This window comes from Nilaparvata lugens, chromosome 1 (genome assembly GCF_014356525.2).
Source record: "Nilaparvata lugens isolate BPH chromosome 1, ASM1435652v1, whole genome shotgun sequence".
In the NCBI taxonomy this organism is placed as follows: Eukaryota; Metazoa; Arthropoda; class Insecta; order Hemiptera; family Delphacidae; genus Nilaparvata; species Nilaparvata lugens.
Window position 1 is genome coordinate 72,969,547 of NC_052504.1, and position 16,932 is coordinate 72,986,478.

At 34.8% G+C, this 16,932-nt stretch overlaps 1 protein-coding gene across 4 annotated transcripts in view; it reads right to left on the reverse strand.

Annotated features, from left to right (window-relative positions):
• Nucleotides 1-2,905: 2,905 nt before the first annotated feature.
• LOC111055912 (chromosome transmission fidelity protein 18 homolog) overlaps nt 2,906-16,932 on the reverse strand; it is a 70,073-nt gene continuing 56,046 nt past the window's right edge. For 3 of the 4 annotated variants that reach the window (XM_039442505.1, XM_039442508.1, XM_039442510.1), the window contains 2 exons: nt 7,757-7,811; nt 2,912-3,201 (listed from right to left, as the gene is read on the reverse strand). In XM_039442505.1, coding sequence (XP_039298439.1) covers nt 3,104-3,201; nt 7,757-7,811 — 153 coding nt within the window. In that variant the 3' untranslated portion in view covers nt 2,912-3,103. Of the gene's footprint in view, nt 3,202-7,756; nt 7,812-16,932 lie in introns of all 4 variants that reach the window. The other variant, XM_039442497.1, reaches the window with a different exon arrangement.

Genomic DNA, 16,932 nt, shown 5'->3' on the forward strand with positions numbered 1-16,932 from the left:
GCATGCACCAATCAAATAATGGCAATTGATAGGCGGCAATAGTGAGCCGATTCAAAAATATTGTATATATTTCTACAAATAAATAGAGTTTATGAAAAATTGTTGTATAGTCTATGTTTTGGATATGGCCCGAAGGCAAAGAAATTATTATATATATAACATAAGTAATAGTTTAATATTTGGCACGGTCTATTTGAGCCTTGAATGGCGGAGGACTAGAACATTCAAATTTTATGCAAATTTGAAAATCGGAAATGAGAATTGTAAAATTGAGAAAGGAGAACGACACTCGCCTGCCAACTGCCACCATGAGAGGTCACTAAAAATTATAGAGCGTAATACCTTGCTATATCTTGTAATAACTTAAAGTTAAATTGAATTACCAAATTTCTTATAAGACTTTGTGATGCTCTTATAAAGCAAAAGTCATTTTTTAAATAATTTGTACCCCTTGGAAGAGATGACTCCGGCTACAATAATCCAGGACCACCGGGAGTTGGATCGACATCAGTAGCTCATAAGAAAATTCCGACACGTGAGTGGAAATATTGAAATAGTGATAGGGCGCCCTCAGTGCTTCGAAATTAAATAAGAATCAAAGCTAGCTCGGCGAAAGGGTTTTCTTATAAATTAAGAATTTTGTAAAAAATACTTGCGCAAGTAAATGTAGTATTAAAGGTATTTTATTGGAAAGTAACGAATCAATCTACATATCAGAAGATCTATAAATCAAAGAAGTACAAAATCTAGGCTGTTAATACACATTCATATGGTCATTAATTTCTGCAATATAATTTGCGATAGTCTGTTGTAGCTCTGATTCACTAGATGAATTGCTCTTTTATTCCTTCAGGTGCCGAATCTCGCATCCTGAGATAAAATATATATTTATTACAGAGAAATCTATTAGATAGGTACTATAGAATTTAATATATATTTTGGATTATTAGTTGTCAATTTATCAAGTTGATTTTTAGAATTTAGTTTTAGTTGTCCAAGTCGACAGGCATTAGCAAGCTGATATTGCAGCTACATGCAAATAGATGCATATGATCATAAAAGTAAAAGCACATGGTAACGTTTCGTGCTGTAGAATTTAGAGAATAGTATTTAGCCTGTGATATTTTATTGATTTCGATTATTGTTCTATTTTTATATTATATATTTTTTATCGCTCTATATATTTTTTTTGTTCTGATTTATTTTTGCAATATTTGTTAATATATGTATCAAATTGTTTATGGTGTACGATTTATTTTTATTCCTCAATACTATAGGATAAGTACCATATATATATTTTTAATGAATTATCAGAATTATAGTGGAAGCTCATATCTGGGCCTATAAAGATTTTTATGAGACTGTATCCTATGAAAAACCACGACCTAATTTTTATAATTATTAAAATATTTCATGCTCTCCCGACTGATGCCAAGCAGGAGGCTAATCGTTATTTAACTATAAAAAATAACGTGACACAGTATAAGTATGCGACACGAACAATTTCGATCAAATGCAATTCAAGATGGCGGCTAAAATGAAGAAATGTTGTAAAAAACAGGGGTTTCAAGATTTTCTCGATAACGGCTCCAACAATTTTGATTAAATTTATACCTAAAATAGTCATTGACGAGCTCTATCAACTGCCAGAAGTCCCATATCTGTAAAAATTTCAGGAGCTCCGCCCCATCTATGCAAAGTTTGATTTTACATTCCCAATTATCAGGATTCAGATACAGTTTAAACAAAAAATTCCAAGTGGAAAAGATTGAGCATGAAAATCTCTACAATTAATGTTCAGTAGCATTTTCACCTAAAATTGAAAATAAGCTCGAAATTCGAGAAAATGTAATTATCCAATTGCAAACTGTTGATTCTATTAAATGATTCACTATTAAGAGATAGCAGACCTCGTATGTCTCCAGCGTTATTGTCCTGTCACCGCTGGCTCAGATCTTTGTTTATAAGTAGACTTAGGATGCGCGTGATCACTAGCGTCAGGTAATCAATTTTCATAACGGCAAGGAAAGATTTGTGAGTGCGCCACACCAGATTTTTTAGTTCTGCGAGTGAGTGAGTGAGTCAGTCAGTCAGTGAATGAGTGCCATTTCGCTTATATATATATAGATAAAAAAATAAACCAGAGATTTCGTAATACTCTATTTTTAAATTATAAAAATAATCAATTAGCCAAGCCTATTTATAGTGGTGATCTATTTTATAATGATTGTTACCCATAGGTACTTTTTCAATTGGTACAATAGGCTACTATATGACGTAGTCATTCTACTGATAATTAAACGATGAATAATTCAAAATGAATAACGAGAGATGGAATTTTCTGAAATATGAGATTTAGTTTTTCTCTAATTGAGGTTAGAGAAATATTAAAACATCGACTAGACAAAATCTATGCCAAGATTTCGTTGGAACCAACAACTATAATAATTGCAATTCTGAAATTTCGTTATTATTTGTTGAATCGACACTATTCAGGTGTTGTAGGTATTGTTGAATTAGATAAAATAAATTGATAGCTGCTGGAATTATGGAAAACTTGAAAAATGATTAGTTGGTACAATCGATTATCGTCTGATTTAAATAAAACTAAAACCTTCACTAGAGAACTGGTGAAGAATTTTAGGACTATTGAACAAATGAAATATTTAGTTGAACTACAAATCAGTATTTGAAATATTACCTCCGCGAAATTTATACAGAATTTTGTAGAATTTATCGTTTTCGAGAAAATTGAATTCACAGAACGGTAAGCAGTCAACTCCAGTCAGCGTAGTGGATATTTTACCAACATTCTACATTTTTCTCAATAGAATTTATTTTAAATGTGCACTTATAGGAAATTATAACTTTAAAGAGGTGGGTGATCAAGTGAAAAATCAAGACATTGAAGGTGGTTCTAAAAAATTAATAATTTATGTGGATATAAAAGATATTACAAAAAGATTTCATTACAACATGATAAACTTTGATAAACATGAAAATAATTTATCTGCTTTGTAATGCTTTTAATAAATTAATCCAATGTACATACTGTTAAATTTATCGTAGAAAAATAGTTGCTGTTCCGTGATTCGATTGATCCTTAAAAGAGGTCAGCCATACTGACTTTCAACCTTACAGCATTGTTGTAGCCTTCTTTGAACCTCAACCAAATGTCCTTTCCTTCTTCGAAAGCACATCCTGGAAATTTTAAATTGATTAAATATATTGTTTTTTTCATAGGGCTAGTACAATTAATTATTGAAATAAAATGAAAACCATACAGTACCCATTTACAACACATTAATAAATAAACAATTAATTATCTTTTTTCGTGAATAGATTTCTATCTCTTGTCTAGAAATAAAAAATGAAAATCTATGTACCCTTTTTTAAAAATAATTACTTACGACATGTATCGTCCATGATGCATATTGTATAACTTTTATTTTATTCCAATTGATTACAAATTAATTAGATTACATGCAAAATTACTAGTACAAAAATTACTTTGAGATGTTCAAGTAATAACTGAAATGCTTTCGTGAGAATTCATCCTTATCTTCATAATCATCTCTGTACTCATAATGGAAGTCTTGAAAATGTTCGACTTTGTAACAATCAACTGGTACCGAATCGCTCAACTCAACTTTTCTTGGTAAATTTCAGTGAAATTGAAACATGAAAGAAACTGAAATTAATCGATACAAATTTTGGTATTCTCCTGTAGGCATTGCAAAACTTCAATACATTCATAACGACGTTCTAGTCGAGTTAACATATTTTTCAAAATTTCATGACAGTAAAGAGAACTAAAATTAATATTGGAAGACACTCTTGCAATGCTCAAAAAACTGCATTACTAGACTACAGTTAGTTGTATTATTTACAAATCCTACAAGATGTAAATCTACAATATTTTTTATTATAACAACAAATAGCCATTTTTGGTCATTTTTTTGAAGAGCCTTTTGCAATTATTGCGAAGGAAGATTTTTGTTTGTATTAGTATTTGGAAACTGATCAATCTGATAAATTCAAAATTGTAATAGATACATTTTTTAGACTCAAAATTGTGTGCGAATTAAGTTTTCATTTAAGTTACGTAAGTAACATAACCTTTAGCCTGTGTATTCCAAATTAAGGTTTGAAGCAGTTTTGGGCAAATGCCTGTTGTTTCTACCTGGATTGTATTTGCATATGGATAAATGAATAATTGAATTGATCTTGAACTCAGTAGTTGAAGTCTTATAAGTAAATTAACGATTTAAAACTGATGAATTTTGACAAGAAATCTTTGATACAGTATAGTATAGACTTTGTAACGCGAACCAATGCATACTAGTTTGTCGCTGAATGATTGAGTTTCGATTCACCTAGCTTATTTAAATCATTTTTCCAGTCATTAGCCAGGCATCCAAAGTTGTAAACGCATGTGATCTGTTCATTCCATCTTCACGAGCGCACAAGTTGAAACCACTACATCAAATAGCCAGCCTCTTCAATATTACATGAAATCACGTGAGACCTCATTGCTACAAAACAGAGTTAGAACGGCAGGTTGCTAAACTAATCTATCAGCGACAATTATTGCGTCTCTGCGGACACGGACATCTGACGAATCCCCAGAGCAGCAAGTATCTCTGAATCTACACAAACAGGATTTGATTGTTATGGTGGGGTTGAAGAGAGCCAGGTTTGTTTTTGATAATGAGATTCTAACCCCGTGCTCCTCGGCGAAGCGACAGCATCCCCTTTTCGGCTGCTATTAATGATGTTTGCAGGCCTGACACAAGTATGAGGCGCTAATTATACAACAGCACAACTCAATAGAACAAGCGCACTAGTCGCAATATATCTGGCTGTGATAATAATTAAAGTTGGTCGGCTCAGCCGCACAAGCAGTGGAAGAGTACAGTCTCTGCCTCTGCACGGGGGCTGACTGACTACACCTCAATAATCACTAAAATTAGCAGGAGTTTCATGATCATGATGTTGATGGCTGGAGGACACGTTGACAACGATGATTATGAGTTTGTGGTGATTACTTTAGAAGGAGGGTAGAAGACAGGTAGGAGCAGAAACAATAACGATAGGATGAAGGAACATAAGATAGGAAAAAGGTGATAGGGAGGGGAAGAAGTGTAATGGAAATTATAAGATTTGTGAAAAGTTTGATGACTATGAAAATGTGAATTATTGACATGATATTAATAATAGTAACAATGGTGATAACGATGGCATGGCAAGTTGACAACATCAGGATGATAACGATAACGTAAAAAGAGGATTAAAGAAAAATGGCGTCGAATAAACTGAATGAATATGACATGGGAAAGTTTAGTATATTATATAAGTTTTATTCGTGTAAGGAGGAACAGGATTTAGGATAATGATGAAGAGTCTAGGGAAAACTGAATAAAAGGAATAAAGGGGGAAATGAAAATTAGGATAACGTAAAATTTTCGTAAAGGTGTAGTATAGAAATGATAAAATTTATGAATTGTATGATCATGTTGACGATGATGATGAGTTGTTGATGACTATGATTACGAACAACGGAAGAGGAATATTTTAGGGGGAGTGATAATGAGGGATGTGATATAGAAGAGAGAGAGAGAGAGAGAGAGAGAGAGAGAGAGAGAGAGAGAGAGAGAGAGAGAGAGAGAGGAAGAGGGTTTTACAGGAATGATAAGGCGAGGCTTACAACAGAACTTTAATCTGGTGCTTAAGGTATAAGCACACACCAACCAGACCTCTGTTAACTCTACTTGTTCGCTCGCTTGTTTCCTAAAGCTGAATGTTTTGGATTTGAGCCGAGCCTCTTTAATATCTCTACACGTTGTTCTAGGGTTGTATCTCTCACTCCATATCTGATTAGTTTCAAACACGTGTGGGACTGAATCACATATGCATGTAGTAGTCCTATAGGAGTTCGATGCCTGTACATGAAGTTATCACTGTAATTCTATGTTCTTGTCTTGATTTCATTTGAATGTTATTACATTATATCCTTTATATTTTACTATGATTGTCATCTTTTATTCATGAGCAGATATGGCTCTGAAACATGGGAATTAACAAAACGAGGCACTCAAAGAATAAATGCTGTGGAAATGGATTTTTTTGCGCCGGAGTTGATGTGTTTCAAGGATGGATCGAGTGAGGAATACGGAGATAAGGAACAGAATAGGGTAACTGGACACAACAGTAGAGCAGATTGAAAAGAAGCGCCTTGTATGGTTAGGACATGCACAGAGGATGAGAGATGAGAGGTGGCCCAAAAAGATACTGAATCTACACAAACAGGATTTGATTGTTATGGTGGGGTTGAAGAGAGCCAGGTTTGTTTTTGATAATGAGATTCTAACCCCGTGCTCCTCGGCGAAGCGACAGCATCCCCTTTTCGGCTGCTATTAATGATGTTTGCAGGCCTGACACAAGTATGAGGCGCTAATTATACAACAGCACAACTCAATAGAACAAGCGCACTAGTCGCAATATATCTGGCTGTGATAATAATTAAAGTTGGTCGGCTCAGCCGCACAAGCAGTGGAAGAGTACAGTCTCTGCCTCTCTGCACGGGGGCTGACTGACTACACCTCAATAATCACTAAAATTAGCAGGAGTTTCATGATCATGATGTTGATGGCTGGAGGACACGTTGACAACGATGATTATGAGTTTGTGGTGATTACTTTAGAAGGAGGGTAGAAGACAGGTAGGAGCAGAAACAATGACGATAGGATGAAGGAACATAAGATAGGAAAAAGGTGATAGGGAGGGGAAGAAGTGTAATGGAAATTATAAGATTTGTGAAAAGTTTGATGACTATGAAAATGTGAATTATTGACATGATATTAATAATAGTAACAATGGTGATAACGATGGCATGGCAAGTTGACAACATCAGGATGATAACGATAACGTAAAAAGAGGATTAAAGAAAAATGGCGTCGAATAAACTGAATGAATATGACATGGGAAAGTTTAGTATATTATATAAGTTTTATTCGTGTAAGGAGGAACAGGATTTAGGATAATGATGAAGAGTCTAGGGAAAACTGAATAAAAGGAAGAAAGGGGGAAATGAAAATTAGGATAACGTAAAATTTTCGTAAAGGTGCAGTATAGAAATGATAAAATTTATGAATTGTATGATCATGGTGACGATGATGATGAGTTGTTGATGACTATGATTACGAAGAACGGAAGAGGAATATTTTAGGGGGAGTGATAATGAGGGATGTGATATAGAAGAGAGAGAGAGAGAGAGAGAGAGAGAGAGAGAGAGAGAGAGAGAGAGAGAGAGAGAGGAAGAGGGTTTTACAGGAATGATAAGGCGAGGCTTACAACAGAACTTTAATCTGGTGCTTAAGGTATAAGCACACAGAAACACACCAACCAGACCTCTGTTAACTCTACTTGTTCGCTCGCTTGTTTCCTAAAGCTGAATGTTTTGGATTTGAGCCGAGCCTCTTTAATATCTCTACACGTTGTTCTAGGGTTGTATCTCTCACTCCATATCTGATTAGTTTCAAACACGTGTGGGACTGAATCACATATGCATGTAGTAGTCCTATAGGAGTTCGATTCCTGTTCATGAAGTTATCACTGTAATTCTATGTTCTTGTCTTGATTTCATTTGAATGTTATTACATTATAATTATCCTTTATATTTTACTATGTCATCATTTATTCATGAGCAGTTAAAGATATTCAGAAAAGAAAAATTGGAGTGAGAAATCTTCTTTACCTGATTGAGCCGAAGCCTCTTTCTCGATTATTCTGCCAAAAAAGTCTTTGCTCACCTGCAAACAGAATACATTATATTAGTATTTTTCCAACTATAGTTATTCATTATTGGCCTATTATAAGTCTAATAAGAGATATGATGAGAGATGAATGAAGCTATACCGATTTAGGTAGCATCCGGAGATTCAGAGATTGAATTTTAAAGGACAAACTGAGCCTTAGAGGTCCTGACTAAGTGGTCACATAATATTAATGGAGTATCAGGCACTCATAGCTTATCTGACTTGGGTTGAAAAATACAAGCTACCCACTTCCTCATCAATAAAAATGTTGAAGAGTTCACTGTGCAAAAGATGAAATTGACTAGAGCCAATAATACATTTCGAAGAAGTATGGGATTGTAGGAGTAATTTTTGAGAAAGTCCATTTGGAGAATTTTCGACCACATAGTTCTATAGTATTCTTAAATGCATGGATGAGCCTTTATGCTAGGATTATCATAATCTTTAACTGTATGAACTAAATAAAATATTGAAAAAATAGGTAGATAATGAATGACGTTAATAAAATCATTCAACCAGATATAATACAACACAAATAGTAATCGATTGTCGGCAATGTTTCCCAACACAAAACGCCATCCAGAGGAGCAATTAGAACCGAAATTGACGTATCCAATTAAAGGGGAAAACTCTGAATCACACAACCTAATTTCTTGCTAATATATATTTTTGAACTAAATATGAACTTGAACATTTTGCAGTAGAAACATAATCTACTTTTTTGGACATTATAAAAATTTGGAAATGAAATAGTTTTGAGCCAAGCCTGTTGTTCCTTCTCAATCATATTTATATGATTTGTGATTGTATCTACGAATAACTGAATAAAATGAACCATTTTGAAACATTTTGAATTTGGAGAAAAGGAAGAAATTCCTGTACTAAGTAGTATCTTAACTACCAGGCAACTGCATTTGAACATTCAACACTGAATTTAAAAATTAATGAAGTGTTTTATGAAACTGAACATTCGCTTTGAAAATAGATTAATGTTTAAACAAATTGGATTCTCTTTTTGAAGGAAAAAGTCAAATATTGAGGATGATAAGGTAACTGAATAAGAGGAAAGATATACGTTGAACGAAGAAAAGTAGAAAAGGAAGTAAACGAGGAAAGAATAACGAGTAAAAAGGATGAGGTTAGGCCACTCTAGTTGGCCTATCAGGAAGGGAAATTGATCGAGTGAAGAAACAGCAACAGCGAGAAATGAAGGTGGTGAGGAGAGGAGTGGAGAGGGTGGACTGGCTGCACTACACGTGGCAAAGGGGAAGGAAGGAGGGGCGACCTAGTCTGGTAGGTGGAGGAATGCTCTCCAAGAAACAGATAAATAACAAGCTTTTTCCGCTTTCCATTTGGGAAAAGAAAGGAAGGAACTGAGAGAAACGGTGCGCGCAAAACGCACGCGAGGAGCAAGCAAGCAAGAAGAAAAAGGGGTGGAAACTTTGTTGTTCTTGTTCTTTATTTGGAGAAACGTCGTTAAGTTGTATCTAAGTAGGGTTTATGTCCAGCGGACGCGATTTGTAGCTCCCCCTACCCCCATAACCCCGCCCACGCTTTTACTTCTCTTTTGTAGCCTATATTTTACACACGGGATTCGTACTTTCAGCACACATACACACACACACACACACACACACACACACACACACACACACACACAGACACTTAGGAGAGTTTGTTTAACGTTCAATCGTTAATCGCTTTCAACTCAGCGCAACATAGGCTACTCCAAACACTGACTCTATGCCCTTTTTGTGCTTGCAAATTCAGACGAGAACTGATTCTATAATGTTAGCTGCTTTTGCAATCAGTAAATTTGTCCGATTATGAAGTTGAGAATCGAATATCAAATAGTCAAAATCTATATATTTGATTATATGAAAAGTAATTTAGAACAGAATATGATTGGCCAAAGATGACGATTAGGATAGTGTATTGATAGAAAATATTCAATAATTATAATAAACTAATCAAAACTGTCATGAACTTTCCAATCAACAACTCACAAACCCAAAGTTTGATTCATTATCATACTCAAAAATAAACAATGAAAAATAACTTTTTAATACAGTATTTTGATATGAAATAAAAGCAGATTTATTTTAAGATTTCTGTAGTTTTTCAACAAAACCTCAACTATAACCTGAGTTGTAGCGTTCAGTTTCCATCAGTCAAGTCAGTTGATGAAAAACAGCGCCAATGAAAGTCTGACGCAATGATCGAGCGTTTAATCACAGCACAAAAAGGAGCAGAGGGTACATCATTTTGTCATAACGTGTGACAGCCTAACTGCCTAACTACATTTCCGTTTCTATCGAATTTTTGCCGTACGTCAACCAAGTGCACTGGCAGCAAACGAATCGAGTTTCACGTTACGATTAGAAAATCCCGTTCGAAAACAAGAGTTAAAGTACATTAAAAAATTACGCGCAAAATTCAATGACAGGTTTACGGTGAGAGGAGATTTTCATCACTCGTAAAATTTTGTGTAGCTAACTCTATTGTAGCAATTTTTCTAGTAAGCGACTGCTGTGATGATGGAGAAGCTTCTTTATTATTGGATTGAATGGTTCTGTTCGTCCCTGGCTGGCACTGAATTAACGAATAATTGCCAAGGTAACTAAAGCGCACACCCTCACTCGCATTCACAAATGCACATTGCTATAACGACATGATCATTTTGCCTGAGGGTGGCATGGACATTAGGCATATATGTCAATGATTATCAGCATGATCATCATCGTGTGCACACGTACACGCACTTGATTTCAGCCAAGTCACACTACATTTCAGCTTTCGATCAATTTCAACATCATTACCATAATAACGCAGCAACACCGATTAGGTCTATTCTAGCAATGCATTCTATTAGCCAGTCATATGCGAGCTATCACACCCTTCCTGCCCCCCTCTTCATTCATATTTGTTGGAAATCTACTCTGCATATATCATCATAACTCCCTCTCAGCATATATTGCATGCCTACATAACTAGAGGCCACACAACATATTGTAGATGAGAGTACACTCGTCAACTACATTACAGTCTAGCTATCCATAATAATACTACTACCAGAATAAAAAGTTAAAAAGATAAGCATAATATACTAATTGAATATATAATTATAACTAGCCAAAAAATGAATATCGTTTACGTATTGGTGAACATAGCCCTAGAATAAATCCAAAATATGTGTTACGTCAAATTTTTTGAACTCTATCTTTAAATTTATAAATGGAATCAAATCGATTTTTTTTGTCGTAGCAGAATTAGGTTATAGCATTTTTCTTCAATTTTCTATTGAACGTAGATGTTTTTAATCCGGTCAATTTTTATAAAATGCTGGTTTTGTAACACAATTTGATAAACAAACCTTTGTACATGTGATAGGCTATGTATCCCACAGGTGTAGATATTTCTAGAATACTATTACAAAGAAAATTTGTCGATAGTAATTGTTGTTAATAGATACTTCCATAATTTTCGCATCAGCCAATGGTAAGACAAAATGTGCTGATTTGATAATGAGACTGAGATAATGTGATAATGATATTCAAGAAGCAATCAAGGGAATTCAATAGATAGTTTCAAAAAAGAATTGCGGTTGGATCTTATCTAACTTAGTAGCAAAAAGTATTAAACAAAATCATAAATTCACGACAAAAAACTGGATTTATCTGATTTTATTTCATTTCATAAGGGTACTTATCATCATTAATACCATTGATGACGGTATATCTTCTGGATTATTGAAGAATGTTGCGCTGGCCATAGTACCAATTCTAGTTGATATTTTCAATTGTAGTCTCTCTACATGGGTGTTTCCTTCTGGGATGAAGCTAGCGAGAGTGGTGCCAGTTTTTAAGTCGGGTTCTCGATTGAAGTAGAAGAATTACAGACCTATATCCTTGCTGTCAGTATTTTCAAAGTTGTTGGAAGAAAGTGAAAAGGAGACTTCTAGAATTTCTTGATTCATGTAATTTTTTCTAAAGTAACCAATTTGGCTTTCGTGAATGTATGAATACAGAAATGGCTCTTGAAAGGTTTATGGCAGTTGTTTTCTCTGGTCTCAACTTCAGGCCAGCTGTGCAGCAGGACTGTTTGTAGATATAAAAAAGGCATTTGACACAGTGAACCATTCGATCTTGTTAAATAAATTGTATAATGCTGGCATCAGAGGCATAGCTCATGACTGGTTCTTGTCCTATTTGAAAGACAGACAACAATATGTAGCCATTGGAGGTGTGAAGAGTGAGGTTCAGGTAGTGGACTGTAGTGTACCATAGGGATCAGTCCATGGCCAATCTTGTTCCTAATTTTTATTAATGATCTCTATTCGTTCAGGTTCTCTAGTACGCCTGTATATTTTGCAGATGACAATGCATTGGCATATTGTGATCTGGATGGCCCCAATTTGGTAAGATTAATGCAGGATGATTTGAACAAGCTGTAGCTCTGGTTTAGACACAATAAGATTCAGCTCAATCTTTCAAAGACAAAATACATGCTTTTTACATTATCAACATTATGGACATTGCCTTCTGCACTGAAGTTTCATGGTAGCTGTGCGCGTGATGACTGTGACTGTGAGGTGGTTGGTCAAACTGACTCATTGAAATATTTGGGTGTGATTGTTGACGAAAAGCTCACTTGGTCCCATCATATTACTAATATGAAAAACCATCTGCTGTTAATACTGAGGAAGTTCTACTTTTTGAATAAATTTCTCCCTATGAGTGTCCTGAGGCAGCTATATTATGCACTTGTCGATTCAAAAATCAGCTACGGTATAAATTGTTGGGGCTCCACTTACATTAGTCACTTGAAGCCATTAATAACTATACAAAAATCCATAGTTCGTGCCATCAAGAAGGAGGGTAGATATGAACATTCTTTTCAGAGTCTCAGATGCTTGCCTCTCAGATATATCATTGTTTTCAAGGTATTGTATATGTTTTATGTTATGTCTGGAAACTGTAGTGGTCATGTGTTGTTCAGGGATGTTCCTAGTTATCAAACTAGGAGAGTGACATCTGATTTACTGAAACTTCCTAGATCGTATACCACTTGTTTCCAGAAATCGTTTGTATTCTCGGCCCTAAGTTTTTCAACAATATTCCTCTTGAAATTAAGAGAACACAAAATCGATTTGTTTAAAAAAAAGTTCTTGAATGGCTTAGAGGTCTTATGCCTGACTATCTAGAGACCTTATTCAATGTGGTTTCTTAGTTAAAATACTCTGATAATGGTGGCTATGCATTGGGAAAATGAGCTGGAATTGGAAAGTGAGCATGGTTAGTGTGAATGTGTGAGTGATTGGTTGCTAATTTTTCTTTCTTTTTTCTTTTCATATTTTTCTACTTCTCTACTTTTCTACGTCTACTTCGCAGACGTAGAGTTTTGTACTCTCAGCAAGCAGTATTTTTCTATCCAAATTCACAAATTAGTCCTGGTTTAGCATGTTCGAATTCTTGTCTGAAGTTATTGTTTAATAAATTATACTTTTATGTACTTTATAAATTATTAACTTATTACTCTAATATTGTTGAGCTGTATGATTTTTTTCTCATAATTTGTAAATATTGTGAATTGTATTGAATAAAATTTGAATTTGAAATTTGTATTCAATAACAGTATACCATATTTCAAATACATCTTCTAGTATTCTTGATTCAATGGATTTGATTCCAAGCAGTATTACATTTTGCAATGAGAACTTAATCTTTCAGGTTCATATCATATATCGAAATGTTTTATATTTCTTTTATATTTCGAAAATGTTATCAAATTTTACTCTGATAATAATAGAAATTTTCTCTATTATAAAACCATTAATAACGAAAAGTATACTTTCAAACAGAGGGGAATTGAAAACGTTATAACGAATTCATCAAAGGGCTAGATTGCGAACGCTGCCAGCACGCATATGCAATAATGGCGTATTTGTCTTGTTTTTGACGACAGAGGATCCAGCCCGTCATCCAACTCGTTACTTAGGCAATGTGTTGACAAAGAGAGCAGAGCGATTCGCACAGAGTTTAGCAATTCGGCTGATGTAACCTCGTAGCAGTCAGCGGTTTTTTGGTTTGAAAGGTTTCGGGGTCGGTGGAATTCGTGAGGAGTACTCAGCATTGCAATTCCATCACATCATCAGTGAAAGAGGCGGAGTTCTTTTGAGAGCCGGCGTCCGAATAAAATAATAAAGAGGATAACCCATTTTTTTCGGGTGAACCAGCCGAAAGTGTATTTGTAAGGGGTAGAAGCGAGTGGGCAAAAGAATATTCGATAGCCGTTGTCAAGAGCATTATTTAAAAATCTAAATGCACCTAATGCTTTTTCATTTTTATCAGACTTCGTTTCGCGTTGCTTCCCCTCTTTCTGTGCACATCTCCGCCTGTGTGTCGCCATCATACATACAACATACATCACACGAGTACAGCAGAACACCAACACATCAAGCGTGTGGAAAAGAGATGTTTTAAGAGCATTAGTTTCATATCTGCAAGAGTACTTGCAACTCTGGTTCACACCCTCACCCCCTTTAAACTCATCCAACCGATAGCTTCTCGCTCTCAACCATTATCCGTTCACCTCTACCATCATCGGGTTTACTTGTTTACGTATGCTGTTTACTAGAATACATCTAGTTGCTTCACTTATAAACTTTCAATCTCCATTCTCCCCTTATTTATCCTTCTCCTAATTCTACTCTTCTTCATCCACCTACCCTCTTCCTACTCCTCATCAACTCTCTACTGCTCCTCCTCTCTTATGCCACAAGCATCATGAAAGCACTCTCTTTGTCATGCCTTATATCAGCCTATAACATGACTTCTGTTATTTTTCAAAATTCTCATCAAAGTTGTATCAGAGCCTCCATGGGTCATTTTTTGAATTACTCAGTTACTCTCTGGTTCCACGAAAATGTAAGTAACGAAAGCAATAAACAGCATTAGGGTTAGCCTTTCTCCATGCTGGTTATTTTGCTGGTTAATATTTTTTATAGTGGGAAGCTAACTTTGCCAAATTTGAGTTTGTTCAAGTCTCTTTTGTGAATAATGAACTCCTCTTCTCTTTTATTGCTCCGATACTAAATTAGCAAAATAGAGTAATAATTGTTGTAGAACTTCTACATATAATACCCATAAGGCTCCCAATTGTGTAGATGCATAGCCAAAAACTACAGTTTCCCGTAAAAAGGTGGCTTCAGTTAGTACCGGAGAGCCAGTTAATGGGCCATGGACGTTTCTTCAAAGAGTCTAGAGTTCTAATTTCGGTTTGTAAAACAACGTGGTGGTAGAAATTTGTCTCTTTCTAAAGACTTTTTTATAAATTTTTATGAGACTATTTTTTTATCTAATTTTATTTTATGAGACTATTGATTATCTGAATAATCAATTTCAAGTTTCGATAAATTATCAACAAAATAAAAATATTTTGTCGTCACTAGATTGGAGCTTTCAATCCTATACAAATTCTAGATACATGAAGAGATTTGAAGATCTCAAGAAAAGAAGAAAACAGTTGTATACTATAATCATTCTAGAATATGATGTGACAAAATTACGATAAAACAAGTTGAATATTTCGTTTATGATCATTTATATTTGTTGTTGACGAAAACAGTATTTCTCTCAATAGTATATTAAAACACAAAATTGCTGGTCCATCAATGAAAGGGTGTGAGAATATCAGTAAGAATGCCCGCTGTTTGTTAGTTGATTGTTGTTGGTGTTAGTTATTGGCTTGAAAAGAGTAGATGAGTGTCAGAGTTGATTGAGGATCAAGCGCATCAGTCAAATTGAATGAGGAAGAAGCTGGAGAAAGGACAAGGAAGGCATTGAGAGATGCGGGCTCCAAAGTTGCTGCTGCTGTGTCTTGTGAAGAACGGCTTATGCTAAAGCCAATCCGGACAATTAGAGTAACCAGTAGTCGACAATAGTTACGTTAATTAACGTGTCAGCTCTAATTGGATAATTAATTTCAATTAACGGCTCCTCTCGACCGACCGAGCAGGAGCAGCCAGCCAGCCCCCATCTTGTTGCTCCAAAATCAACGTGTCGATCTCAACTAAAGAACAAACGCTCACTGAGCCCTTTAAAGTACGCTACTTTCAATTCTAATCATCTGTTTAATCCGTTCATCACCGATCCCTGTTGAGAGAGGGTAGAACTTGAATTCTGCTTCTTATCATGTTCCTTTTGTTGTTTCATTTACAGCCACAATTAATTCTTTTGTAATTGAATTCAAGTTGAGTAGAACTCAATTTGAATTAAGTATATTCAAAATTGATGAGGTGAAGTACGGGCTTAGTCTAGTCAGAGAGAAAAGGATATTCGTTTGTCTCTGGTTCAGTTTAGTGTTGAACAAAATAAATTGATTATAAGGTTATCAGATCGCAACATTACCAGAGCAATATATAATTGAATATAGTTTATAAGTTGAGTCTTCAAACATGAACCATGAAAATAATAATTTTGTACTTATTCTAAAACCTTCAATGGAAACAAATGAAAGTTTATGGTGAGATGGATATCATAATATATATCTTAGTAGTGAAGACGTGACGAGAATTTTAGGTGAAATCCATGATTAATTATAGCCTCAAATATCAACAATAATTATTCAAAGACTGTTTTGCAAGCACCACCTACATGTTTATATTTCACCTGAAATTTGTTGAGACTACCATAATTTAGAACTTTTCTTATGCTACAATGTATTGAGAAATACAGTAACTGAATCGAAAATTGACTTAAGTACAGTGGTGAAAACGTGACGAGAAATTTAGGTGAGAATCATGATATAGTTCAGACAATTAATGCTCTAAAAAGGGTATAGAAGAAAAAGTTGAGAAGACAATTTTTAACCCCGCAGTTCTGTTAAGGGTAGTGAGAAGGTAAACATATCAAAAATACCCGCCCCTACCCCCTGTGCTAAGGTGGTGGGGGTGGTTCAAAGGTACTATATTTTGGTTTCTCGCATAAAACTAAAAAAATATGTATCCTAAGGACTTGACTGTCATATAAGAAATTAAAGCTTACATAATTTTCTACAATTTTCATTGCACAACTTTTTTATATCTCCTCTAGTTCTCGAGATATCCGCTCTTGAA